The sequence below is a fragment of the Podarcis bocagei genome (assembly GCF_964188305.1).
Source record: "Podarcis bocagei genome assembly, chromosome: 5".
NCBI classification, from domain to species: domain Eukaryota; kingdom Metazoa; phylum Chordata; class Lepidosauria; order Squamata; family Lacertidae; genus Podarcis; species Podarcis bocagei.
In genome coordinates, this window is record NC_138129.1 from 77,594,237 (window position 1) to 77,621,810 (window position 27,574).

Genomic DNA, 27,574 nt, shown 5'->3' on the forward strand with positions numbered 1-27,574 from the left:
TCCATGCTTGCCTGCAGTTAAAGTTACATCTATTACAGCACACAGATGAAGTTTCCTGAGGAGACTAATAGCCTGAGGAGGCCATGTCGTCTGTGGCTCAGGTGATAAGATATTCTAATGGTGTTCTGAAGGTTCAAGCCTGAACTCAAGACAATTCTGTTGAGCTTTCATTTCACATTTGTTGCTGCCTGACTTCAAAGCAGCCTCTAAAATGCAGCCTTGAGGAACCAACATTCTCCACATAATGTCCTGGGGCTTTTAATTTGGGACAAAGGGGTAGATTTTTGCTTTTGCCCTTCTTCTTTGTGTGGAGTTATAAGCATCTGAGCAGGAGCATTTACTTAGGTGGGCTAGACCTGTTTTAATGGTGCCTTGAATGGCGAAGATAACATATTTCATTTCGAGCACAGATTTCCTGAAGTCCACACCTTAATTCTCTAGAAATCACCATGTTTTTCTCTTACTTGAGACATGAATAAAGATTTTCGTGGCCCAAGTCTTTTAACAGTAGACCTGCTGTTCCTTCATAATTCACAACAATTGGGAAAGTGTTCAGATAATATAAGACCTATTTCCTGTCTCACAATTAAATGTGACCTTTAAAGAAGTTTAGCCGACTTCTTTCTCTCTTGCTTGCTCCCATATTCTCAGTGCGCTTTTCTTGACTTCACTTTGGAATCAACAGCAAGAGTGTTTGCCATCAGATCCTTGGCTTAAATGACTTTTGCTAACCTTTAGATAGACAGTCAAATATTGGGCAGCTCAATTATAATTATTTATTCTGTGATGAGGCCTACCTTCGAAGCCTGGCCCACGAACCCTAAATGGGATTAAGGATCAATTCAAACAATATACTTTGAATTCAGGACCTTCCTTGGACAAAACACATTTTGTTAAAAGGAATAGCAGGTTTCATTAGCAGCCACAATCCTTATGACTTGCAGCTGCTGAGATTTCCTCAAGTATCATGAGATTTTATTGCCAACCATATCTGCTTTCCCCCCATTCATGTGCTGCACTTATGTGCATACTGGTGGAGGGGTGAGGGAGCTCCAGAACTAAGCACATAGAGGAAAATTTGCTGCCACCACCAGATCTTGGAAGGGAGATTAGTTCCATGAAACCTTTCTCAGTGTGCAAATCCAGAAACCAGTGCAGGGATCTTTTGATTTCTCTGATGCACGGGTGCACATCATTCATGCTTCATTTTATCCCACTGCGACTCCTTTGTCAAACAGATTTATCAGGGGTATTTTTAAAACAATGCAAATATATTGCCTGAAGATGACGAGTGAGACCTCGTCGAAACGTCGCCTAGACACCCCAACTCTTACACGGGAAGACACCCGAAGACACCAAAACCTGCATTCCTGTACCCGTGAAAATCTACGAAAGCATATATATATATATATATATATATATATATATATATATATATATATAAAATTTGTTGTTGTTTAGTCATTTAGTCGTGTCCGACTCTTCGTGACCCCATGGACCAGAGCATGCCAGGCACTCCTGTCTTCCATTGCCTCCCGCAGTTTGGTCAAACTCATGCTGGTAGCTTCGAGAACACTGTCCAACCATCTCATCGTCTGCCGTCCCCTTCTCCTAATGCCCTCCATCTTTCCCAACATCAGGGTCTTTTCCAGAGAGTCTTCTCTTCTCATGAGGTGGCCAAAGTATTGGAGCCTCAGCTTCACGATCTGTCCTTCCAGTGAGCACTCAGGGCTGATTTCCTTAAGAATGGATAGGTTTGATCTTCTTGCAGTCCATGGGACTCTCAAGAGTCTCCTCCAGCACCATAATTCAAAAGGATCAATTCTTCGGTGATCAGCCTTCTTTATGGTCCAGCTCTCACTTCCATACATCACTACTGGGAAAACCATAGCATTTATATACAGTGGTGCCCCGCAAGACGAATGCCTCGCAAGACAAAAAACTCGCAAGACGAAAGGTTTTTCCGTTTTCGATTTGCCTCGCAAGACGAAATTTCCCTATGGGCTTGCTTCGCAAGACGAAAACGTCTCGCCGCTTTGTTTCCTTTGTCTAAAAACAAAGACATGTTTTGTTTATAAAGTTAATTTATTTTCCCTTCAGTTTTTGAACTGCTCTTTACAGTATGTGTGACTTTAAAGAGCAGTTAATAAACTGTTGTTGTACCAAATTTGGCTTTGTTTCGACTTTTTTTGACCATAGGAACGCATTAATTGATTTTCAATGCATTCCTATGGGATTTCGTGCTTCGCAAGACGAAAAATTCGCTAGACGACAAAAAATGCGGAACGAATTAATTTCGTCTTGCGGGGCACCACTGTATATGTATATATATATTCACCAGTGGCAAAGGTGAGCAGGGTTGGCCCAAAACATTTTGCTGTCCAAGTCAAAGGACAAGGTACCCAACCCCAAAATTCCATTTACAAAAGTCAACCGGATGCAGATGAATCTTAACTTCAGTGCTGGCAAATGGATTCTGTTCTACGTTGAAAGCCAAGGACCAGAGGCTAGCTAATGGTGTAGCAGTGACTGGTGAGGTGGAGATAGCTTCCTGGCCAGTGGGTCATTGTTGCCACAGCAGCAAATGCACTGTCAGAGCCAATCCAGCCTTCCTGCTGGTGCATCTGCACTGCACTGATCTTCCTGCCTTACCTGCTGGGAAACTAGGATAGGAGCTGCTTCCATCTCACCTGGTGAGATGCTTCTCTAAGCATGCACAGACCAGGCCACTTGGAACTCACAGATCTGCCTTGCCCCACTTCATACTCCCTAGCACCTGCTGCCTGAGGTGACTGCCCCACTCTACCTAATGGTACAGCTGATCTCCGGAGGAATGCATTTACAAGCCATGAGTAGCAATCCCTCTTTCACACTGCCGTCGGATCCGCAAACCTTCTTGACATGTTGTTTTGCTCATACTTCACTGCACCGTGCAACTCATATGCATATTTCCAGGATTGGGAGTTCTGTGCTCTTGATAATAAACGGTGAGGAGTGGACCCCCAAGGGAAGACTGGGGCAATTTAAGCCCAAAGAGGGGGCTTGCAGTGGAAAAGCTCAAATTGCATTTGGTTAGATTTTAGCATGTAAAGTCTTTAGACACAGCCCCCTCCCAGCTTGGATTTTATGTAACAGTTTCTTGTATATGTTTCGTGTTTGTTTATATCCTCCAATAACTCCATTCTCTGCAGAACCCTAATGTGTTTCCAGAATTAATAACGCCCTCTAAGATTGTTTCTATTTTACAAGCAAACCAACATCAAACAAATGTAGTGGATTTATCCGTGTTTGGAGACCACCAGCCATAAGCTGTTATCTGAAACAATTAACAAAATACCCATTGTGAGAAATTCTGGCCATGTAGAATACAAGTCTATCAGAGAGAAGGGTTTAATACAGACTATTCTCTGTTGCATCTGTTCCCTATATATTTTACTTGGAAGAAATGTTCAACCATTTCATACACCTCTGGCCTTTCACCTGCATTATGAAGTGATACAGTCCGGACTTCTATCATTATTCAGCATATTACTCATACGATTATTCAGTACAATTAGTAGAACTGCCACGATTCCAGAGGTATTTTTGGAAGGGGGAAAGAAAGGTTAACGAAAGTTCTCTGTGTCAGATTATAGTTTGTTTTGCAATGTAACCCCTTTAAAAGTTTGTTGTGTTTTGTTTCTTCAAATTACATTTTGCACTGAATTAGTCATAAACCAAAAGTAAATATTGATGGGTTGTGGGGTGGGGTGGGGATATTACATGTGGCATGAGTTACAGATCTACACATCAGGTTGTCATTTGGGAAATTACCTTCACTGAAGTGGTGTACCATTTTGGCAGTTAATATTTGATATTTTCTTTCTTGTGTGTCATACAGGCTTCTGGAGCGGATGCCCTGGAGTTAAATTTATCCTGTCCGCATGGCATGGGAGAGAGAGGCATGGGCCTAGCCTGTGGGCAGGTAGGGCTTTTAATGGCTATCTCTTTTAAGTCTCCTCTATGATGCAGCACCATTTCATTCGCAGTCTAACCTTAGGGGGGTAAACTACATGAAGCCGATTGCTAGCTTGGGATTCTCTGGCCTCCCTTTGTTTAAATATTTAGTGACAGAAATGTGGGAAATGACAAGAGCCTGAGATTTCACACACACACACACACACACACACACAGCGCGTTTATTTTTATGGAAGACAAAATTGCATTATGCGCTTGACAGGAAGCAATATCATAACAAATAGTTGCCAAAATGCTCCGAGAGAATTGTACTTTATACATTCTTAATGTTGACCAGCATCTCTGGGGAAATGCAGTACAAGCGATTTTGAGCTCAGAGGCGTTTTACAGAAGGTTAGCTACAGCCGTGGCATTTTATGGCTATTAGAAGCTGGGCGAGGAGACAACATGAGGCTCCTTCTGAACTGGTAGGCTTGTCATTCTGTTAACTGAATGCCTGCTGGTCCAATCCTGCACTTGTAAACTCCAATCCACTACTATCAGTGCCTGAGGCCTTGCTCCACATTCCTTGGCCGCTGAGAATCCAGTTGGTGGGGGACGCAGGACAGGGCCTTTTCAATTGTAGCACCCAGATTCATCCGGGAAGCCCAACTGGTCTGACTCCTTATTGGCATCCTGCTGAGACTTGACTGTTTCATGGATCCTTTACATTGAATTAATTATAGTCAAACCTCAGTTGTTGAACGTAATCCATTCTGGAAGCTCGTTTGGCTTCTGAAATGTTTGACAACCGAGGCACAGCTTCCGATTGGTTGCAGGAGCTTCCTGCACTCAAGTGGAAGCCTCATTGGACATTTGGCTTCCGAAAAACATTCGAAAACCGGAGCATTTACTTCTGGGTTTTCGGCATTCCGGATCCAACGTTTGACTGTATCTGCCCTTCTGTTTATTTGGCAGTGACTTACAGGTTGCCTCACTCCTCTTATTTTGTATTGTTTGGATTGTATTGGACTGTATTGCTGACAACTTTCCAGTGTCATGGTACACTGTCACCATGTCATTTTAGGGAACAAAAACTCACAAAGTATGTTGATGTATTGTGTGAGCTCTCCATGAACATGTTCATATTAGTAAAGGAGATCGTTTATAAATGGCTAAACATGTCAGTCACTTCAGGAACTCTTTCAGATTTACATGTATTATTTAGGGGTGTGCATTCTGTTTTGATCAATCTTGAACCAAGAGTCAAATTGGACAGCTCTGGAAAAAAATATGGGGATCTTCTGAGGCCACGTTGTGTCCCAAGGGGCATGAATCAGGCTTCTTCTAAAGCCTCTGGACCACATCAGCACTTCAGAGGTCTAAGAGAACAGACTGAAGGTTGTTGCTATTGTTTTAAATTATTTCTGTGCTGCTTTTCCAGACAAAGCTTTTCAAATGCACCTTACAACCATAAAAATACAATGATAGAAATCAGTATTGCCAACACATGAGAACACCAATTAAAACCTTACATAACGTAACCTGCTCGGGCCTCAGTCCTGGAAAAGGGACAACAATTATTTAGGGGAAATCTTTAGAAGCTCTCATTGTTGTATTTCCAGAAGCTCTCCATGTGACAGGAGGGAGCGAGAGGAGGAGCTTTTATTTTGTGATGGATGGCTATAGCTTCAAATCAGAAGATAATCTTACCATAGCTCTCTTTTTCACATCCAATCACAGTGCTTTTGGAAGACATGTAGAAGGGACTTACCAGCTGAAATCAACTGAGCAGAAAACAAAGTAGCCATCTCCCACACACAACTTTAGAAGCTAATGTTGCACAAAAGCCCCTACACTGATCCTCCTGAAATTTTGCAGATTACTTGCTAGGGGCACTTCTGTGTTGTATGCTTACCCCCCAATGATGTGTATGTGTGCATCTCTTCCCTCCCTTAAAAACTTTGAAGACTCTCCTTTGAAGAGCCAGTGTGGTGTAGTGGTTAAGAGCGGTAGTCTCGTAATCTGGGGAACCGGGTTCGCGTCTCCGCTCCTCCACATGCAGCTGCTGGGTGACCTTGGGCCAGTCACACTTCTTTGAAGTCTCTCAGCCCCACTCACCTCACAGAGTGTTTGTTGTGGGGGAGGAAGGGAAAGGAGAATGTTAGCCGCTTTGAGACTCCTGAAGGGGAGTGAAAGGCGGGATATCAAATCCAAACTCTTCTTCTCTTCTTCCTTGCACCCAAAAATCTGTGCACCTATCTGTCTGAAATGTCACAGTATTCATACCCTCAGAAGGGGATGCCTGCTTGTTTAAGGAAGGACCAGGAAAAGGGAAGGTTGGAAAGGAATACAGTGGCAAGTGTGTTTATACCAAGGAAGAGGGGAGCTGAAATGCGAGTTGTTCCAAGCCTATGGGATGTGCCGCTTTATGAATTCAAATAAAAACAATCAGGAAGTGTTTTGGGGTGCACAGCATTCTTCGAGATGAAAATTGTAAGTTAACACCGACTCGATTTCCATAATGCGATGCTCCGAGCCAGTGAAATAACTTTTAAATGAGTAACTTGTTTAAAAGATAATAGAAGAGTATAAAATATTAAAATTTAAAAAATCCACTTTATATGGGAAGCAAAACCTACTACTGTTATATACATATATGTTTTTATAATAATAATAATGTTGGCATATTATTGGCTTATGGATCTGATTCCTTCAAGGGGTCTTATAAATCCACAGGATAGCCTTGGGCTCTGAAATTCAGCAGTTGGCTCTTTGATTCCGCTGTAGCTGGAAGATATGTAAAAACGCATGTAGCCAGGCTGTTCCCCACTGACTACACATTCAAGAGGCTTCCAGTACTTGCATACATTATTCCTGCTGGCGCAGGTTGGAAACGGCTTATGCAAAAGAAAAAAATGGGTGGGGGAGGGGGGAAAGCTTGAATTTCTATCTTGATGATAAACCCCGACAGGATTTACCTTGACTAGAAACACAAAACCATGTGTGTGTGTGTGTGTGTGTGTGTGTGTGTGTGAAATAGCGTGTGTGTGCCATTCCATTCTATATCAGAAAGTATCCATCTGGCCATCTGTGTCCCTTTTCTTCCCCTCCCGCTATGCCCCCCCCCAATACGCTGCAAAATTAGAAGTTTGTTTGAAGGTCAAATGCTTATCTGCCTCCAACAACGAATGAGCTTCGAATCTTATGACAAAATTTGCATGACAAAATTAATCCAAACTTGCTGCTTCTCGATTTTCACCCATTCCCACTTGTGCATTATACAAGAACTCAAATGCACCATATGCAACACACACACACACATAAAACTGGATTTCTTGCAGACTTCCTTTTTCTTCTCTGTGAGCGCTGCACACAGCCTTGCTTTTCAGTGTCTCAGGAATAGTGTGGTGTATAGCTGGATTCACTAGTGTGGCACTAATGTATATACACTAATGCTCTGTATATGACCCTAATTTTCATTCTTGGGGAAAATATCAGTGCCTTCCAATGAAATAATGTTCCCCCTATGGGAGAAATCCAGACTCTCACTTTATCCCATGTTGGATGAAACTATAATTACAACCTAGCAAGGACTGAAGATTGATGGTTCCTCGAAAGAATTTGTTATGGCTAGATGAGGTCAAGGGTTAAAAATAAAATTGACCAGCTGACTTTAAGCATCTCAGCCGTAAGGCAAGGCTAAATACCGGTGATGTTTCAGTGACCTTTGTCTCGGGCCCAGCCATTTAGTAATAGGCCCTACTCTAGTATCTCACTTGGAAAATTCCGCTAGCAGATCTGGGGCATACATTTCAGAGGGACACGAGCCTAGCTAGTAAGCAAGAGACATGAGACCCCTCTGAATCTTAAAGAAGCAGTTATCAATTTTTGTTTGCAGTGCATGAGGCTTCTAAAGATGTATTTGCATTGCAGATTAAATGGCAACAGTTTGTGACAATTCCTTCTACTATATTTTGAACCGTGTCTGCACACAGTTGAGTTAAGCTTTTTGTCTTCTTGATCTCATTATGACCTCTGGCTCAAACATCAAATGTTTTGGTTGATTGATTGATACCTATTTTTCTTGATTGATTGAAACTGTTCACCCATCCAGCAATCATTGGTTAATTCAAGTTGGATTGACAAGCAACGAGATTGAACCAAGCACAACTCAGCCCTTTACCTTTTACTTTTCTTTCAGATTTGTTGCCATTTCTCGTTAGCATTTTTTTTAACTTATTTGTTTATCGTATTTTACTAGGTCATATATAATTTCCCCCTATTTCTTTATTGAGTTCTGTGTGCTTTAACTGCTTTTCTTTCCCTTTGCCTTCTGGGTATCTGCTTTCCATTTCTCCCTGTTGCTTTCTTTAATCTCCTCTCCTGCTGTTGCTTTCTAGCAAGGACAAAATTACTACTGTTACTGGAATATACCAATAACTCATTTAGTTCCATGTCTTCCTTTTGCTGCTGGCTGCTTTCCAAATATGTTTTATTCCTACATTTTTTTAAAAAAAAAAATCCACCTCTCCTCCTCTGCATTCCTTGTTCTTAAGTCAAATTCCAAGAAATAACAATAAAGATTTCCTTATGTTCAGTGAGAATTTGCTTTCTTGTAATCTCCTCTCTTGAACCTGACACAGGTCAGAAATGGACAGGCCTTTCCATCCCTCTACACAAAACCGGTCACAGTTTCAAGCCTGCATTCACCATAGCTAACCTCAGGGTATCTGGAACAAACATATCTGCTGCATTTACTGTCATTCAGCCTTAAGGCAGACTTTGAAAGTACAAACCATTGTGAAGCTTTTTTGCCCAATATCACTTCAGAATCCAGAAACAGTGAGTGTTTTTAAAGCGGACCATAACATTTAATAAGGTAACCTTATTAATAACTCCTTGCATTATTTATTTAATTTGTATGCTGATGTTCATCCAAAAATCACAGGGCACTTCACAACATAAAAAATACAAATTGACAACATGAATAAAACAAAAAGAAAAGAAAAACAAACCAATGATCCTCCTCTTGCAGAGATTCAATTATTTACATTTATTTCTTCAATGTATTAATTTGTTTAATTTAATAATATGGTTAAATTATTACGGATGTCTGAAACCCCAGCAAGCCACTGTCAGTCAAAGTAGACCATTGTTGGCCAAACTTGGCCCTCCAGCTGTTTTGGGACTACAATTCCTATCATCCCAACTAACAGGACCAGTGGTCAGGGATGATGGGAACTGTAGTCCCAAAACAGCTGGAGGGCCAAGTTTGGACATCACTGCTCTAAAGGAATTTGTTACACCTCGTAGGTTCCTTAAACGCAGGAGGAGGTGTTCTTAGATACAGTGAGCTTGGCTAGATGGACTGTTGAAATTACCAAACAGAGCAGTTTCAAGGCTTTAAAATCATTTTCCATTTTATTTTTGATCAGGGCTGAGATCAAATACCATCAACAATCTATTCTGCTCCAATACCAAATAAAAATGAAAGATCTAGCCAGCACATAATCTTTATGCTCTTTAATGCACCCCCTTGATTGTATGAAAGACTGTTATTATTATTTTCCCGTGATTCCTATTCTTTTCTTCCTGTTAGTAATCAGAAAGGGACTAAATGCTTGCCATACCTGGCCACATGAAAAGAAGTCATTTGTAGGTGCAGCACTCATATATTAGAAAAGGTGTATGGTTTTCCTTTGAAATTTCTCATGTCCGACATAAACCTAATCAAACCTTTATGCCCTCTGGCAGGTAACCTCTGCATGAACTAAAGAGTTGAAATATTGTTTAATCATACCACCTACCACCTTTTTGTACAGTGATAGAGGAAATACTATTTTACTCCTATAGAAATGGTCAGAATAAAATGTTTTGCCCTGTAAGAGTCAGGAAAGTCTATCCCCCCCCCATTGGCTATCAGTTTAAAAGGGCACTCTACAGCTAATTCTTTTGCGTTTTTCAGTGGCATAAATAAGATGCTTGCATGGAACATTTTTAATTCGATCTGCACGATATTTAGTGATGTGGCAGGGAAGGGTGAAACTGGACTTTATACATCTGCTTCTTTGGTTCCACTTTGAATTGGACCTTAGGGCAACCGCAGTTGTCCTCAGTCTGTCAGTGGATTGTATCCTTCGAAGTCATTGCATGAGTGGAATGACTTCCACTCACACAAGAAAACATCCCCTCTCCTTTCTGTCCTTGCACTCTCACAATTTGCTCTGGGGGCTCCTTCCCCAACTACAGTGGTGCCTCGCAAGACGAAAAACTCGCAAGACGAAAGAGTTTTTCATTTTTTGAGTTGCTTCACAAGACGAATTTCCCTATGGGCTTGTTTCGCAAGATGAAAACGTCTTGCAAGTTTGTTTCCTTTTTCTTAAAACTGTTAATACACAGGGTGCATTGCCTGAAGAGGTGCAGTTGTGACTTGACTTCGAGGAGCAACTCATAGCACACGGTGTGGTAACCTTTTTTGAGGTTTTTGAAGACTTTGAAGACTTTGGTGAAGACTTTGGCCATCATTTGTGAGAAGGCCAAGGCCTTGCACGCAGACCTTGTCCGGGAACAGCCAGGAACCTCAGGCGAGCCAGAAGTCTTCAAGGCAAGCAGAGGCTGGTTTGACCGGTTCAAGACGAGATCTGGAATCCACAGCGTGGTCAGGCATGGAGAGGCTGCCAGTTCTGATGTTCCCGCGGCTGAAGACTTTGCAGCGGAGTTCCTGGAGGTTGTGACGACGGAGGGCTACGTTCCACAGCAGGTCTTCAACTGCGACGAGACCGGGCTGTTTTGGAAGAGGATGCCCAAAAGGACTTTCATCACTCAGGAGGAGGCCAAGTTGCCTGCCCACAAGCCCATGAAGGACCGTCTGACCCTGCTCTTCTGTGCCAACGCAAGCGGCGACCTGAAGATCAAGCCCCTGCTAGTGTAGCACTCGGAGAACCCACGGGCCTTCAAGAAGCACAAGGTCGACAAGGAGCAGCTGAGTGTCATGTGGCGATCCAACAGTAAGGCTTGGGTCACACGTGTGCTGTTTGTGGACTGGGTCAATCTTGCTTTTGGCCCTGCTGTCAAACAGTACCTGCTGGACAACGACCTGCCGCTGAAGGCTTTGCTTCTGATGGACAATGTTCCTGCTCATCCTAAAGGCCTTGAGGAGGACTTGTTGGAGGAGTTCAGCTTCATCAACATCATGTTCCTGCCGCCTAACACCACGCCACTGCTCCAGCCGATGGATCAGCAGCTCATCGCCAATTTCAAAAAACTCTACACCAACGAGCTTTTCAGGCGATGCTTCGAGGTGACTGATTGCACCAACATCACCCTGCGGGAATTCTGGAAGGACCACTTCGACATCGTCACCTGCTTGAAGATGATCACCATGGCCTGGGACGGGATCAGCCAGAGAAATTTGAATTGCGCTTGCCACAGCCTGTGACCGGACTGTGTGGCACCAAGTGACTCTGATGCACCAGAGTCAACAGTGGTGCAGGACATTGTTTCCTTGGGGAGGACCATGGGCCTGGAGGTCACAGAGGAGGACGTCAGCGAGCTGGTGGAGGAGCATGACCACGAGCTGACCACCCAGGAGCTGGTCGAACTGCAGGCAGAGGCTGTGCAGGAGCAGGCCTCGCTGGAAGAGGAGGAAGCAACTGAGGAACGGCTGTCCTCCAAAGAAATGAGGGACATTTGCCAGAAGTGGAAAGATGTGCAGGCTTTTGCACAGCGGCACCACCCTGACAAGGACCTGACACTTTTGATACGAGGGTCATGTCGTCTTTCAGGGAGGTGCTGAAAAGGCGGATGAAGCAGCAGACCATGGACAGGTTCTTCAGCAAGAAGCAAAGAGTGGAAGAGCAACCTTCTTCGAGTTGTCCCCCAGAGTCTTAGAAAATGTATGACCAGTACACTTTGGTGATTTTTAAATGCTTTTCTGTCATGTTTAGAAACTTAAATTATTGTTCCTTCAATTTTGGAAATGCTCTTTACAGTATGTGTGACTTTAAAGAGCACTTAATAAACTCTTTTTGTACCAAATTTGGCTTTGTTTGGACTTTTTTTTGACCATAGGAACGCATTAATTGATTTTCAATGCATTCCTATGGGAAACCGTGCTTCGCAAGACGAAAAATTCGCAAGACGAAAAAACTCGCAGAACGAATTAATTTCGTCTTGCGAGGCACCACTGTATCCAGAGTCGATCTGGAGGATGCATGAGGGAAGGAGAAGGAAGGAAGCTTTGGTTCTGCGACCCAAAGTTGTTGTGCTCTCACACTCACTTCAGTCAATTCTACCCACTGTCTTTCCCCGGATCCCTGACCCTGACCTCACCCTTTGTGCGAACTATTTGATGTGAGGAGGGATGGTTCATAGCTGTCAACTTACAGATTTGAAAATAAGGGACCAGCAGCCTTGAAAATAAGGGATCAGCAGCCAAAATAAGGGATTTTAGTCAACCAGCAGCCAAACGAAGCCTCAAGTGGTGGTTCCCATAGCGCAGCAACCCAGCAAAGGGGATGCAGCAAGGAAAACTACCGTCACCTCTCCGCTGGGAAGTGCTGAGCAAAGGCGAGTCCCCAGGCAATGCGGCTGATTTGATCGGCACAAGGCATGCAAGCTCCACCCCCCAGTCGTTCTTAGACTCCTTATTAGGTGAGCAACACAGCCAAGCAACACAGTTGGAGGCTCCCTCCTCCCTGGCCTGCAGGGAGGGAGGGAGAGGAGCTGCTTCCTTTGAAACCTTGGAAATTTAAGGGACATCATCAATAAGGGACAGCAGCAGGACATGGTGCTGGGATAAGGGACTGTCCCGCCAGATAAGGGACTGTCCCGCCAAATAAGGGACACTTGACAGCTATGGGATGGTTGGAATTGCCACTGCAGGGACTGAGACCCAGGAGATGCTGCTGTGAACATGTTGGGAACTGAGGAAATAGCAAGCATCTGTCTACCTAGAGATGGAGGAGAAGTTCAATTCAGTTCACATTTTAATTAATTATTGTTGTTTATCTGGCTGTGCTGCCCCAGCCACTCTGGGATGCTTCCAACAGATATAAAAGCAATGTGTGAACTGAAATACAGGCATCAGTAGAAATGTGCACTTATCCAAATTTTGTAATGGGGTCCTCAGCCAAGTAACATGTTCAAGAATGTAAAGTGTGTGCAAAGATGCATACGCTCGTGGAAATAGCGTACAAAAAAATGCCTGGTGTGATAGCAGATTGCTTTTCACAAAGACACATATTAGGCAAAATTGCATTCAAATGTATATATTAAGAGACATTCAAAATAAAACGCTGATGAATTTCCATGAGGTCTTCAGAAAAGAAAACTGCCATGGAAATGTGGAGGAATCGACCTGAGACTGGAAAAATGAGAATCTGAGAGAAACTAAAATTGACACGTTTGCTCAAGCCTACTTCTACCTAACACATTTTAAATGGAAATTCTGGGGAACTGAATTTGAGGAGCAATATGAAAGCCACTTTCTTTCCCCATGAAACTATTTTCTATATGGAAAGTAGAGAGAACGGACCTTTTCTGTGGGAGAGTGATCAAATATTTGGCAGAATTGACTGAAGATGAGTAGGTTAGTGGAGGAACTGGTTAGTGAAGAACCAGTGGGCTTGAAAGGAGGAAGGCATTTCCTCCTCTTACCCTTCTCCCCAGGCCTTCACAAAAAGCTGTCGCTTAAAAGAAAAAGAAGAAAAGAGTCGTGTATCGACTTTGCTTCAGATGGAAACAATTTACTGTTTTTACCTGGCAATGTTTGTGTTGATTCTTCGGTCCAAAATTCAGCTGTTATTAACCTTTGACAACCAAAGAGAATGATGATTGAATTTGGACCCTTAATGTCACAGAGAAATCAATCAAGTGTTCCGATCTGGTGGAACACTCTGTCACAAGAGACCAGGGCCCTGCGGGACTTGACATCTTTCCGCAGGGCCTGCAAGACAGAGCTGTTCCACCAGGCCTTTGGCCAGGGCACAGCCTGACTCCCTCCCTCGGCAATCTTTGCGGAGCCCTGGCCCAATGGTTGCCAGTGGCTTGAATTAATTAATTTTATAATGAATGATTTTAGAGTGTTGTTTATGCTGTACTTTTGTACTGTTTTATTGTTGTTAGCCGCCCTGAGCCCGGCTTCGGCTGGGGAGGGCGGGATATAAATAAAATTTATTATTATTATTATTATTATTAATAGTGTAAATGGCTCTTGCTCCAGTTTTAACTGGTATGCCATGGGTTTTAAGAGCACTCTTGCATGCCATGCCTTGTGTCTTGTTACAGTAGCCTGAGTTATTTCATCATTACGGAATATTTTGTTTCATGTAACATGGTCACTAAAGGAAGCATTTTGATAAATTCAGACTCTGAGCTAAGCTGAAGGTGGGGAAGCCTTCATTTGAGCTGGAAAAGGGAGTTGTTGCAAAGTTCTCTCAAAAACCTTTAAAGACAGGACTGTAGTTGCCACTAGAGATGAAGGAATAATTCAATTTAGTTTGCATCTGAAGGTGAGCCTATTTAATTTGCACCTCCAAAAATAATTCAAGAACAGAAGCACAGCCATCCTTCTAAATTCGTGCTTCTCCCAATTTTGCAATTTTCATAATGTGTGCAAAATACATAAACTGGGACAAATTGTGCAGAGAAGTATATATATTGGTCAAATTAACTTACAAAGATGCATTGTATTAGGGAGAATTGCTTTTTAAAGAAGTGTATATTAGATAAAATTGCATGCAAACTAGTGTATCAGGGGAAATGCAATTAAATGCTGATGAATTTTCATGAGGACTTTAAAAAAATAATAAACCTAAAATGACGTGGAAATTTGGAGAACCGAACTTAAGACTGGACAAATGAGAAACTGAGAGAAATTGAAATTGACATATTGGTCCATCCCTACTTGGAACTGGCAACTTTCCCATCACCATTTGCAACTCAAGGCAAAACTCCTACAAATGGTATTCAGTGCTAGTTCTACTCAGAGTAGACCTATTGAAGTCAACATGCATTGCTATCTAAGATTCATTAATTTCAGTGGGTTTTGCTCTGAGTAACACATAGTTGAATGCAACCCTGTACTTCAAATTTGTGCCTACTGGTATAATTAGTAGGGGAAAAATGTCTCATTTTCTGTTTTGTGCTGCAACTCATGTGAGGTTATTCTGGACATTGGAGTTTAATGTGCAGATGTGTCTGGCAGACAAGCTGAGTTCAGGCGTATCCTAAGCTAATGCATTGTGGTAGCTATAGTTGACAGGAGGCCAGCTAACTTTCAGAAAGTGCTTTAGAGAAAGATTGAATGACTGAATGAGTGAGTGAGTGAATGGCATTGGCATTGTGAAGTGGATACCCATGCCAGATCAGTTCTGAGTAGCGTGTCAAAGAAGATGGGTTGGATATTGTCCTCAGTAACAAAAATGAGAAGAGTCATAGCTGGTGACTCTTGCTTCTTACTACCCTCCTTCCCTGCCCTCTCAAAAGTCTGTGCTATTTCCAGCCTATCTTCCTTTCAGTCATAGCTCCCTAGGTCACCCTAAATCATGGTTGCCATATTCTTAAGGAAATCAGCCCTGAGTGCTCAATGGAAGGACAGATCCTGCAGCTAAGGCTCCAATACTTTGGCCACCTCATAAGAAGAGAAGACTCCCTAGAAAAGACCAATATGTTGGGAAAGATGGAGGGCACAAGAAGAAGGGGATGAAAGAGGATGAGATGGCTGGACAGTGTTCTCGAAGCTACCAGCATGAGTTTGACCGAACTGCGGGAGGCAGTGGAAGACAGGAGTGCCTGGCGTGCTCTGGTCCATGGGGTCACAAAGAGTCGGACACAACTAAACAACAACAACAACATATGTCCGGAATTTCCCAGACATATGCGGAATACTGCAGATAACAGCAGTGTCTGGGCGAAAATCGGGAAAACGGGAAAATCGGGAAGTGTGGCAACCCATGTCGGCAGTGTCGTTTTTGCCGATTTTCCATAAAAGAGCTCAAAAATGTAGTGCAACAACTTTTCTGTCCGGATTTTTAACTATTTGAAATATGGCAACCCTTCCTAAAACATTAAGTAGCACATAAGTACCGTACTTTTCCGTGTATAAGTTGCCCCCTCTTTTTGGGGACTCCAAATAAAGAAAATGGGGGGAGATTGCCCCCAGAGTTGTTGAGCTTTTTAGGGGGAGTGCCGAAAATCACTCACCCGCAGGCATGCAATAGCCAATCACACACAAGTTGGCGAAGCAAACTATCAGCTGCACACTCGCCAAATGGAAGCACCAATTGCTCACCCAGTTGCCGCAGCAGCCAATAGCCAGTGGACCTTGCAGCACCCACCAATCACCAGCAAAAACACCACAGCAGCCACCAATCGCCTGCCCCACCTCCCCACTATCCGTGGATAAGACGACCCCTACTTTTCAGCACAGTATTCTAAGAAAGTAACTAGTCTTATACACAGAAAAATACAGTACTTGCCAGAGAATAGGGCCAATTGAAAGCTTTAAAAAAAAGACATTGTGACCAACCTACTATAATTGCCCACACCATACTTTGAGTTTCCAGACATATAACAAAAAACAAGAGTGTGAATAAGTGATTGTTTTTGTTTTTATTTTCAAAATGAGCCTCGTTTACTCTGTTCATGCTATCCAGTACCTATGCTTCATGCTACTACACTGGATTTTAAGCTGGAGTTCTCTGACAAAAAATGGTTTACGAAGCTCCCAATTGTGAGGAGAGGTTTGGGAACACCCACTTGGTCACAGCCGAGCGCTCAAGTCTTTTCTCAGCTAGCTGCCACTATTTCTCATAGCTCAGGCAATGATTCGAGCTGTGACGTCTCAGTTCAGCCATGACAGAAAGCCCAGACCTAATTCAGAGTAACTTGATTCTGTCCAGGAACAGTCAGTATGATTGGAAAAAGGGAGAATCTGTCTCCATTAAGGCGCCACCGAGTGGAACTTGGAGTGAGTGATCTGCAGAACACCTGTGCAAGTCATGACACTCTGCTTACAGCTTTACTTAAGTGCAGCCAAAAGCCCTTGCATTTCACATTGGGAATGAAGCTTGTGCTTTTAAACTGGAATAGGTTGTCAGAAAAGGAATGAAAAACAATAAAGCCTCTTTTTTTTTAAGTATTGCTTCCCCATCAGGCTAAGAAGTCTCTAGCCTAACTGCAGACCAGTTGTGTGCATGCCTTAACCGAGCTAGGAGCAGCTCACGCACCAATTCCCACTCACTGAAAAGACCTACATTGGCTCCCAGTACATTTCTGAGCACAATTCAAAGTGTTGGTGCTGACCTTTAAAGCCCTAAATGGCCTCGGTCCTGTATACCTAAAGGAGCGTCTCCACCCCCATCATTCAACCCGGACTCTGAGATCCAGCTCCAAAGGCCTTCTGGGGGTTCCCTCACTGTGAGAAGTGAGGTTACAGGGAACCAGGCAGAGGGCCTTCTCGGTAGTGGCACCCACCCTGTGGAACACTCTCCCACCAGATGTCAAAGAGAAGAACAACTATCTGACGCTTAGAAGACATCTGAAGGCAGCCCTGTTTAGGGAAGTTTTTAATGACTGATGTTTTAATATATTTTTAATCTTTTGTTGGAAGCTGCCCAGAGTGACTTTGGGAAACCCAGCCAGATGGGCAGGATATTATTATTATTATTATTATTATTATTATTATTATTATTATTATTACAACACAGGCAACTGTGTCACAGAATCAGAGACTTATAGAGTTGAAAGGATGGTTGTTTTTTTTTCCAGCCCACAGGTAACTTTTGGAATTGACAAGACTGTGGTCCATTAATTTCAGTGTGTCTATTCTGAGTAAACTCAGCTGAATACTATACACAATCCAGCAGATTTGGCACTGTGGTAGTAGCAGAGGGCTCTGCTGCTTCTACCATTCATATTTTCCAGTGTGACAGCAGCTTTAGCAAGTTTTTGAAAGAAAAATGCCTAAGAGCAAAGGCAGAGGCACACTGAAGATTCCTCCTCCGCACTCTGGAATTGCAAGCATCCCCTTTGTCCTTTGAAACAATTTCAAGGATCATTTTGAGGGTTGGATTTTGATTCCTAAAACAGAACTGAACAGACAACCCCAGTTCAGCCATCTATGAAAACACAGGCAAATTGGGGGCAGCCATTTGGTCACATCCCCACTACCCTGGTGCACATGCTTGGTCACTGTCAGAAATGCACATCTGAACTATGGGTGTCTCCACGCAGGCATCCCTTTGCAGGAGGCACTGGAGCAATAAAAGGGATTTGAACAAACTGCTGCCCAAATGCAGTAGATCCACTTTTTTTCCCTTAATGACTTTCATGATTAAGAAAGTGGTGGGGACACGCACTGAAAAGTATGGGGTTGATGGATGGATTACTAAGGAGAAGACATGGATGGATAGATGAGATACCAATGAGATACCAATGAGAAGACCCTACAAACAAATTAGGAAGAATGCAGGAAGAATATTAATCCTTTAGGTAAAGGTAAAGGGATCCCTGACCGTTAGGTCCAGTCGCTGACGACTCTTGAGGTTGCGGCGCTCATCTCGCTTTACTGGCTGAGGGAGTCGACGTTTGTCCACATACAGTTTTTCCAGGTCATGTGGCCAGCATGACTAAGCCGCTTCTGGCGAACCAGAGCAGTGCACGGAAATGCCGTTGACCTTCCCGCCGGAGCGGTACCTATTTATCTACTTGCACTTTGACGTGCTTTCGAACTGCTAGGTTGGCAGGAGCAGGGACCAAGCAATGGGAGCTCACCCCGTCGCGGGGATTCTAACTGCTGACCTTCTGATCGACAAGCCCTAGGCTCTGTGGTTTAGACCACAGCACCACCCACATCCTTTAGCACTCTGTAAACAAATCAGTATGAAGTAATCTAACCCCCATATAAGCTTAGTGCAAGCAAATTGGGATGGATGTTGAATACATGGGTTATCTAGAGAAGCCCTATATGGAAGACTGGTGTGTTCTGCCATTCATGTTTTCTATTGAATGAAAGGTGACCTCTTCAGGAACCCTTGTGCATTTGCAAAAGAGGAAGGCACAGGGTATAAAAGGGGAAATAAGCTAACCAAACAATAGGAGTGAATTTTGAGTGTCTCCAGGAGCAGCCTTGTGCAAGTGACTGTACACTTAACTATGGAAATGATTACTGTGGCATTAGAAGCTCCCCTTTTCTGTCTCTTCTGACAGCTGTCAGTGGTAGATGATGCCGGGCGAGTTTTTACTGTCAAGTTTTCTGAGAAGTAAGGAAATACATTCTGCAGAACCCTAAGCCAAGAGTTATTTTTCTTCCTACCCTGGGAAATTTCCCCCCTTAATTTGACAGGCTTTAAGCAAATTGTTAGCTTTAATTAAGTTTGAAATGGGACAAGCACATAGACTAAAAAGCCCCTTGCTAGGACATGAGTCTGCAATAAGATTAGCTGTGAAATTCACAAATGGTGTCTCTTTTGCTTTAATGATTGATTGCAATTCTGTAATTAGGTACTGTGAAATTTCGGGTAGGATTAAGGCAGATTCAATTTTCTGAAGGTAATTTTGGACATCCCACAGGAGGAGTGGGAAGCGATTATGTTCTTGGTGTATCATCATGAACAAGGCAAAGAATAATCTAAGAGGTGGAACTCGGATAGTGGAAAGGCACTTAGAAAGCATTGATCTGCAATAATTGAAAACGAAGCCTTTTGCTTTTTTCCCTTTTTGGCATTGCTTGCAGTTTGGTGGAAACAAACAACAGAGTACTTATCACATGCCTGATCCTGTACTACTGACAAGAGATGGGAGCTTTGATACTAATATTAATATCCATTATGTGTTTGTTTTTAAGTTGTTGTGTTATATGTTAATTTGTTAGCTGCTTTTAGAAATTGTTTGTAAGCTGTTCTGGCAGTTTTATTGATTATATTACGAGGCTTTATGGGTTGCCCTAGGTACTTCCAGTGGAAGAGCTGGAGATAAATAAATGTGGTAGGAGCAATATTAACAGCAATTAAGCTACCAACAGAGGCAGATTAAAAATTTTCAAAGCATTTCTTAGGTCCAGCTTCTAAGAACACAGCCCTGCCGAACCACAACAAGTCCCATCTAGCCAGACTCCCATTTCCTGCAATAGCCATCAGAACCCACTTGAAGGCAGTAACCATCTCCTGCTATTTCCTCAAGACACCCCCCCCCCCAAACAGATATACTCTGGCATGTGGGTTCTAGCCCCACGTTGGGCAAAAGATTCCTGCACTGCAGGGGATAGGACTAGATGTCCCTCCCAGCTCTACTGTTCTATGATACTATGATTCTGAAGATAAAGATTCCATACTAGCTATCACCTCTTCTGTTTCTGATATTCAGTGTGCTGTATCCAAATAAGCACACATTCATGCAAGAAAGAACTTTCCAACGTCTTGGGGAAATCCAAGGTTTTCAAAAGATATTTATTTATTTATTTATTTATTTATTTTTAATCCCTAAAGCAGGCATCCCCAAACTCGGTCCTCCAGCTGTTTTGGGACTACAGTTCCTATCATCCCTGACCACTGGTCCTGTTAGCTAGGGATGATGGGAGTTGTAGTCCCAAAACAGCTGGAGGGCCGAGTTTGGGGATTCCTGCCCTAAAGAGTGGGGGGGAACCCAAATAACCCAGTTAGGACTGAGCATGGTCAGTGGCTGTTGAATGCAGACTGACTGTTGGGGATGGGATACCCAAGAGTGAAAAGGAATGGAATGGAGTATCCTGAGCAGGAAACACACCTCACTGCAACATTTTGTCACAGGGCCCCACTTGCTATGACTAATAACCATTTTTGGAGTTTATTCTTCATGAATTTGGCTCATGCTCTTGATGATGCTCTTGTATTTTGCATATTTTATTTCTTATATATGTTAGGTGCTTTTCTCACATAGGGACCCCAAGTGACGTACATTGAAACCAGTTAAGAATACCCAATAAAAATCTAAGAACACAGTTAAGGATATAAAACAATTCAGGAGTTACTGATCCTACCCCACTGAAAGAAGCGACAGTGTGACTCTTCAAATTAAAAGGTCAAAACCTATGTAAAGAGAAAAGTCTTTGTGGCACCTGAAAATAGATAAAGATGGTGCCAGCCATGCCTTCCTGGGGAGAGCATTCCACAAGTAAGGGGCCACCACTGGAAAGGCCCTTCTCCAAACCTCCCACATGAAGAAGGGCCTCAGATGATGATCACAGGGACCAGGCTAGTTGATGTGGGGAGAGGCAGGCCTTGAGGTACTGAGACCCTGAGCCACATAAGGCTGTATAAGTTGAAACCAGCACTTTGACTTGAGCCCCAAAGCAAATTGGTAGCTGGTGCAGCCGCCCCAGTTAAAATCCTGGATGTTGTCGAACTGTTCAGAATCACAGAGCTGTAGAGGCCATAGCCCCCCCCCCCCCGATATTCAACTGAAATGTACTATCCTGTAATTTAAGCCCATTAAGCCCAGTGCTGCCCTCAGAGACAGCGGAAAACAGGTCTTTGTCTCCTTCTCTACTTCTCTCAACTCCTTTCCTCAGTCTTCTCTTCTGGAGGTTAATAAACCTATTTCCTTCACCTTTTTAGCAGGACTTCTTTTCCATACTCCTGATAATATTCATTACCATTCTCTGAACCCGTTCCAATTTTCTATGTCCTCCCAAAATTATGGTGCCAAGAACTGGACACTGTTCCCCATTTGAGCAGTGCAGAGTAAAGTGAAACTATTATTTCCAGTGACTTGGAAACTACATGGTGCAGCCTAAATTTCAGTCATGTGAGCTCCTGTTGATAGTGTGAAGTGGTTCAATCAAGACCTATTATTATTATTATTATTATTATTATTATTATTATTATTATTATTATTATTATTATTATCATCATCATCATCATTATTATTATTCCATCTTATCTGTAGTTTAAGAGAACTATGTCTTTGGGGGGTCAATTAGAGTTATGTTTTTCTCTTATTTTCAAAAGTTTGGGAGGGCCTGCATCCCTGTATATTACTTGACTTTCCATACTTGGCTCTCAGCTTTTCCTGGTGTGGAGTGGCTGCAGAGTTGTTTGAAGAGGCATGTCTTTCAAATGTTGTGCTGATAAATTTCTAAAAAGTTCTGATTAGATATCTTTCAAAATGCACAGTGGCCCCATTTCTTGGTTTTACCATTTGAGACGAGAGCTAGCAACACTTCCTTTTCCTAGAGTCATCCACACAAGACATGTTAACTGAAAAAAACAGCTTAACTTTTCCAGAACAGGTGCAATAAATCTGAAACGCACCTGTTGTTAAAAGCATAAAACATTAATACATTTTTCAAACACTCAATATGCAGTTAACCTCCAAAAACTAGTAACTATGGAATGTTTTTCAGTCAGGTCAACATTATTTCCAGAACTACATAGCATAATTCTGTGGGGCGTTTGTTGGAGGCTAACAGTGCCCAGGGTGGGATGTTTCCTTAGATGCAGGTTGTGTGTTAAAAAGCAATGGTCTTAAAATGGATGCTCTGGAGTCTTATCCTCGGGATATAGGCCTGGTTGCATCATTTGATTGTTGTTGTTGTTGTTTAGTCGTTTAGTTGTGTCCGACTCTTCGTGAACCCATGGACCAGAGCACACCAGGCACTCCTGTCTTCCACTGCCTCCCGCAGTTTGGTCAATCTCATGCTGGTAGCTTCGAGAACACTGTCCAACCATCTCGTCCTCTGTCATCCCCTTCTCCTTGTGCCCTCCTTTCCCAACATCAGGGTCTTTTCCAGGGAGTCTTCTCTTCTCATGAGGTGGCAGGGCACCCAAGATAAACAGGTCATAATGGAGAGTTTTGACCAAACGTGATCCACCTGGAGGAGGAACTGGCAAGCCACTCCAGTATCCCTGCCAAGAAAACTCCATGGACAAAGACAACAGGCATCATTTGATTATACTCTGTCAATTGGTTTACACATGAGTCTGTGAAGCGTACACAACCAGAAACAGTATCTCCACAGCATATTGTCATAAAAGGGGATCTTCAGCTCTCGCAAATATGAAAGATCAGAAAAGACAAAGGCTTCTTTGTGTTGATGAGGAGATGAGAGTTAGTTTGTCTCACGTTAGACCTAATATAAATGAGATTACCCAGCAAAAGCAAGTTCACATCTCTTACTGAGTTTGTTTACATTCTTAAGGTACATACGTAAGAGGTTCATTTGTAATTATATCTTGGGAATGATCCATGTTCTTACATAGCTTCATTGTTTTACACTTTCTGGGTGTCCTGTGATCATATTATGAAGTATTTGTGTTCTATGTTATAAATCAAGCACTGATGGGAGCTGTTTTCCCCCACAAATGTATTTCTTATCAATAAAAAATGTGGTGTGGGGCAAGCAAATTTTTATTCTGAAAGTGTAGCCCAGAGGGGGGGAATGGGAATCACTGGTAGGGTGTGGAGTTAGGGAACAATTGTTTTTTAGGGGGGGATGAATATGGGGTCACATTTATTTGGTTTATGTGTTTTAATTGTAACTGTGTTTCTTGTCCTTGTTTTAGATTTTCTCTGTAAGTCACCATGAGACAATTTTATGGTCTCTGGCAGTGAAATAATACTAATGCTACTAATAATATGCACTACATTAAATAGATGAAGATGATATAGGAGGGAAGAGAGGAAACAAGGGCTGAACATCTGATTCCTTCTCTGAGAATCATGTAGCCTAATCCACAGTGGTTCTGCTGCTGCCAGTTGCTTCTGAACTGATTAGCAGAATATAACAGCATCCATAAGCTAAATGCATTTTGGTGCAGGAAGCTAAAGTAATAGGGGTACTGGAAGCCAAATTAGCAGATTTCTGTGCTACAGTAAATCTCTCCTGGCCCTCAGGGTCATCCACTTATTTCCCTGGACTGAAACTATGTTACAAATTTAAAATTATGATTACAATAAACAGTCATTAGTAAAAAAGAGAGAGAGAGAGAAAGAGAGAGATAACCAAAGCGAGATATATTTTCAATATGGCAAGGCATAAATTATGCTATAATTATTATAGTGTTGTTTGTTTGTTGTTCAACCCCAAACATTAAGATCCTTTAACCTGATTAAGTAAAGCCATTTTGGGGTGGTTTGCATTTGTTGATTTTGCAAATGCAAATGCCCATCTGTTTCCCCCCATTTTTTTGCAGCTAATAAGTTTTGCATACCAAGCAGTTAAAAAAAAAACAAACCTTTTCCACATAAGCTTCCTCAACTTTTTATTTTTATATATAATAGCAGCAGTGCAGGCCTAAGGCTCTCATAACGTTGAGTTTTGGATAAAGGAGAGATTTGTATTACACTACTAGTCACACAGGTATTCTGCGCAGAAAGAAGATCATTGTTTAATTTAATTTGAGTGCCCCAAGGTACGGTCTTTTATAGGCTACATTCCTATCTTCAGTCTTCATAATACCGGTCTTTGCATGTTAAAGCCTTGACTTCACAGAGATTTACACTAAGGAATATAAACCAGCTTAGATAACTCAGTAAAACTCCAGATGGGCAGCCCTTTTAGTGAAACTGTAACCTGTTTCAATTCAGCTCAGACCCTCATCAGACATCAGACGTCCTCCTAGCAGTGTCAGAGCCAATTCTGATTGGTGTGATTCCCACAATGCAAGGCTGTGTGTATGAATAACATGGCAAGGTGGGCAGAGGTGACTTGAGTGCATTGTTCCCATCTGATTACTACCATCTCTTTGGTTGCGAAGCAGCTTGCTTGGGAAAGACCCACACAAAGGGTCCTGCTTGTAGGGAAGCATTTGTTTCTTATTTATTTTGCTTTCTTTGCATTGTTAAAGGTTCTCTCCTCCCATTTTACCCTCACACCTGTTCTGTGAGAGATGGAGACTGGCCCAAGGTCATCACTTCATGATTTTACCGTATTTTACAGTGTATTAGACAAGGTTTTTTGACTTAAAAATCATGTCAAAAAACGGGGGTTGTCCTATACACAGATAGTGGCATGGGGGGGGGGAGCTGCACACCGCTAGCTGGTGTGTGCAACTCCCCCCCATGCAGCTGCAGGAGGTGCGCGCTCTAGGGAGTGTTTCCCACAGTGGCGTGGAGGGGAAGCCAGCTGGTTGGCGGCCCGTGTTCTAGGGAGTTTCCCACTGCAGTGGCTTGGGGGAGCAGCTGCCCACTTTGCCAACCCCCAGCCTTTACCCCTAAAAAAAGCTCAATAACTTTGGGCCATCTCCCCTCGCTTTCTTTAAATTTAGTCCCCCAAAATAGGGGGCGTCTTATACATGCGGGCGTCTTATACGAATGACATTCTAGCCACTGCAATGAGGGGTGGTGGACTTCAGGTCTGGGGCCTAATTGTGACCTGTCAAGGAGCCAGCCAGCAATAAATCACACAGAGTAAGTGAAGGAAACAAGGTCTGCTCAGAAGTGCCAGGCCTAATGAGTACAGCAACTCTTCCTTGGTATGTCTTGTCCCTTTGATGCAGTTGTGGAGACTCAAGGTCCCCGCCTTCCCACAGCTGCCTAAGTCTCCTCCAGGGTTTTTCACAAGCAACCTGAGACTATGCTGGCATGCCTACCTTGGCATGTCCTGCTTCATGCCTCACCTGGTCCTGTGAGACAAGGGAGGAGAGGAGTTCGTTGCAGCATGAGGGGAAGACATCCTTGCTTCTTCATCAGCCTGACTCATCTCTGCCTCTGGGTCTCCCTCACCCCACGTTCCTTCTTCTGGGCTTCTCTCTGCCACAGATTCTCCCTTCTCACAAATCCATTTTACCTCTTCAGCTTTTGACAGCCCCGCCTCCCAGTCTTCTCCCTGTGACCACCCATCTATAAAACAAGAAGTTGAATAAGGACATGAAGCAGAACTTGGTTCCTCCAGTCCCAAGTGTTCTGTGAGGTCTTAATGTGCCAGTTGAACGCCAGTAATGATGAAGCCAGGTGAAAGTTCCACAGTCTAGGTGCTGCCCCTAAGAAGGCTCTGTCTCATGTAGCTACCCAGTGCAATCAGACCATGGGAGATGACAGAATAGGTAGGCTCAGTCACACATGTGCCAATGTGGCATGTAATTGTGCCATCAAGATGTAGCTTCCATGGTGTTATAAGCACAGTATACCATTAACTTATGTTCATTGTTTACTGAGGGCTGATGCAAGATTGGATATCCACTTCTAGCTACAGTTTTCAGGTTCTAGTTTATGGAAAATCACCATTAGTCTTCACTGCGGCCAATGCTGGTGCTTATGAATTGTTTAGTTGTACTTAATGGGAATTTTTTCTTAGCGAAGGAAACTGCTGCCTTTGAATGGTGAACAATGGTTAGAAGGTAGCCATGGTTGCCTTGGTACAACCCCCTAGACCTGATAAATGTGCTAATTTTTTAAGGGGGGGATTATGTCTGAAGGATGTATGCTCTCTTGGGGAGCTATGGTCTGTAAACCAGGCTCTCCAACAAGTATACAGGAGCAGATTCTCTGCACACTTTTTCAGCTGTATCTCTCTATCCATCCACTCACTCTTGCATTGTTGTTGTTGTTGTTGTTGTTGTTACCTAGAATCTCCACAAAGTCCTAGCTACATTAAACAGCAAACTGTGCATTAGAGAAATAAAGTAAATCAGTATTAGATAAAGCAAATCAATTTTCATCCATTTTCTGTCATCACTGACATTTTTGCAAGCTGATGAAAATCTGGATCTCAGGTGCAAGGGCTAATTTGAGACACTTGCTAAGGAACTGAATATGAATGAGAAAAAAATCAGTGTAGCGTTGATAACATTTGTTGTGAGAAAAAGTGGCAGCAAATTCTTTACACTGTCTTCTGGCTTTGTACAAGGTATTATTTCTGTACAGCAACTTTCTTCATGCTGCTACAGTGATGTTAACTCTGTTTCAACTTCAGCAATTCAATGACCATGTGTAGATGGGAGAAGAAAATGAATTGATTTCACATTTATAGGGAGAGAATTTTGATTGGATTCACATTTAAAGGTGAACCTACCTAATTTGGAATTTCCAAAAACCATACGGAAAAACAAAGCACAGCTGCCCTTTGAAATTTGTACATTTCTGTATTTTGCAATGCAGTTATCCAGTCAAGTAATGTGTAGAAAAATGTATATTTTATTGAAAATAATAAGCAGAAATGCATTATATTGTGGGGAAATGCCTTGCAAAAAATGTGTATGATAGGCAAAATAACATAATAACATATGAACATGGATATAAAAAAAGAAATTCACACTACAATCCTGTTGAATTTTCAAGAAGTCTTTAAATAAAATTCACAAACTGATGGGGAAATGTGGAAAATTCAACTTAAAATTGGAAAAATGAAAAAACCGAGAGAAGCTGAAATGGATGAATTAATTCATCTCTGTCTCTAGGACACGGATGCCTGAATCCAAAGACCTACTTTGGCAATTTCAGAGAGGCCTAGGAATACATCCTTTAAATAATAATAAAAAAGCTTTGAGCCGCTGACTCCTTTGAACAGGTAGACCACTGACACTTTTAGGCAGGTGGAAATAAACAATATTGCATCTTCCAGATTCTGTTTCGCAAAGCTTCTGTGTGTTAGGATGACGGGAGAGAGAGAAAGATAATGTTGGCACGGCACATGCTGCTTTGCTTATAATACAGATAT

The 27,574-nt window shown here is 42.6% G+C and overlaps 1 protein-coding gene across 4 annotated transcripts in view; it reads left to right on the plus strand.

The window, feature by feature from the left end:
* DPYD (dihydropyrimidine dehydrogenase) overlaps window positions 1–27,574 on the plus strand; it is a 537,474-nt gene that overhangs the window by 387,388 nt on the left and 122,512 nt on the right. For 3 of the 4 annotated variants that reach the window (XM_081193976.1, XM_081193978.1, XM_081193977.1), the window contains one exon: window positions 3,881–3,964. In XM_081193976.1, coding sequence (XP_081050102.1) covers window positions 3,881–3,964 — 84 coding nt within the window. Of the gene's footprint in view, window positions 1–3,880; window positions 3,965–5,679; window positions 5,910–27,574 lie in introns of those variants that run through there. The other variant, XM_081193979.1, reaches the window with a different exon arrangement.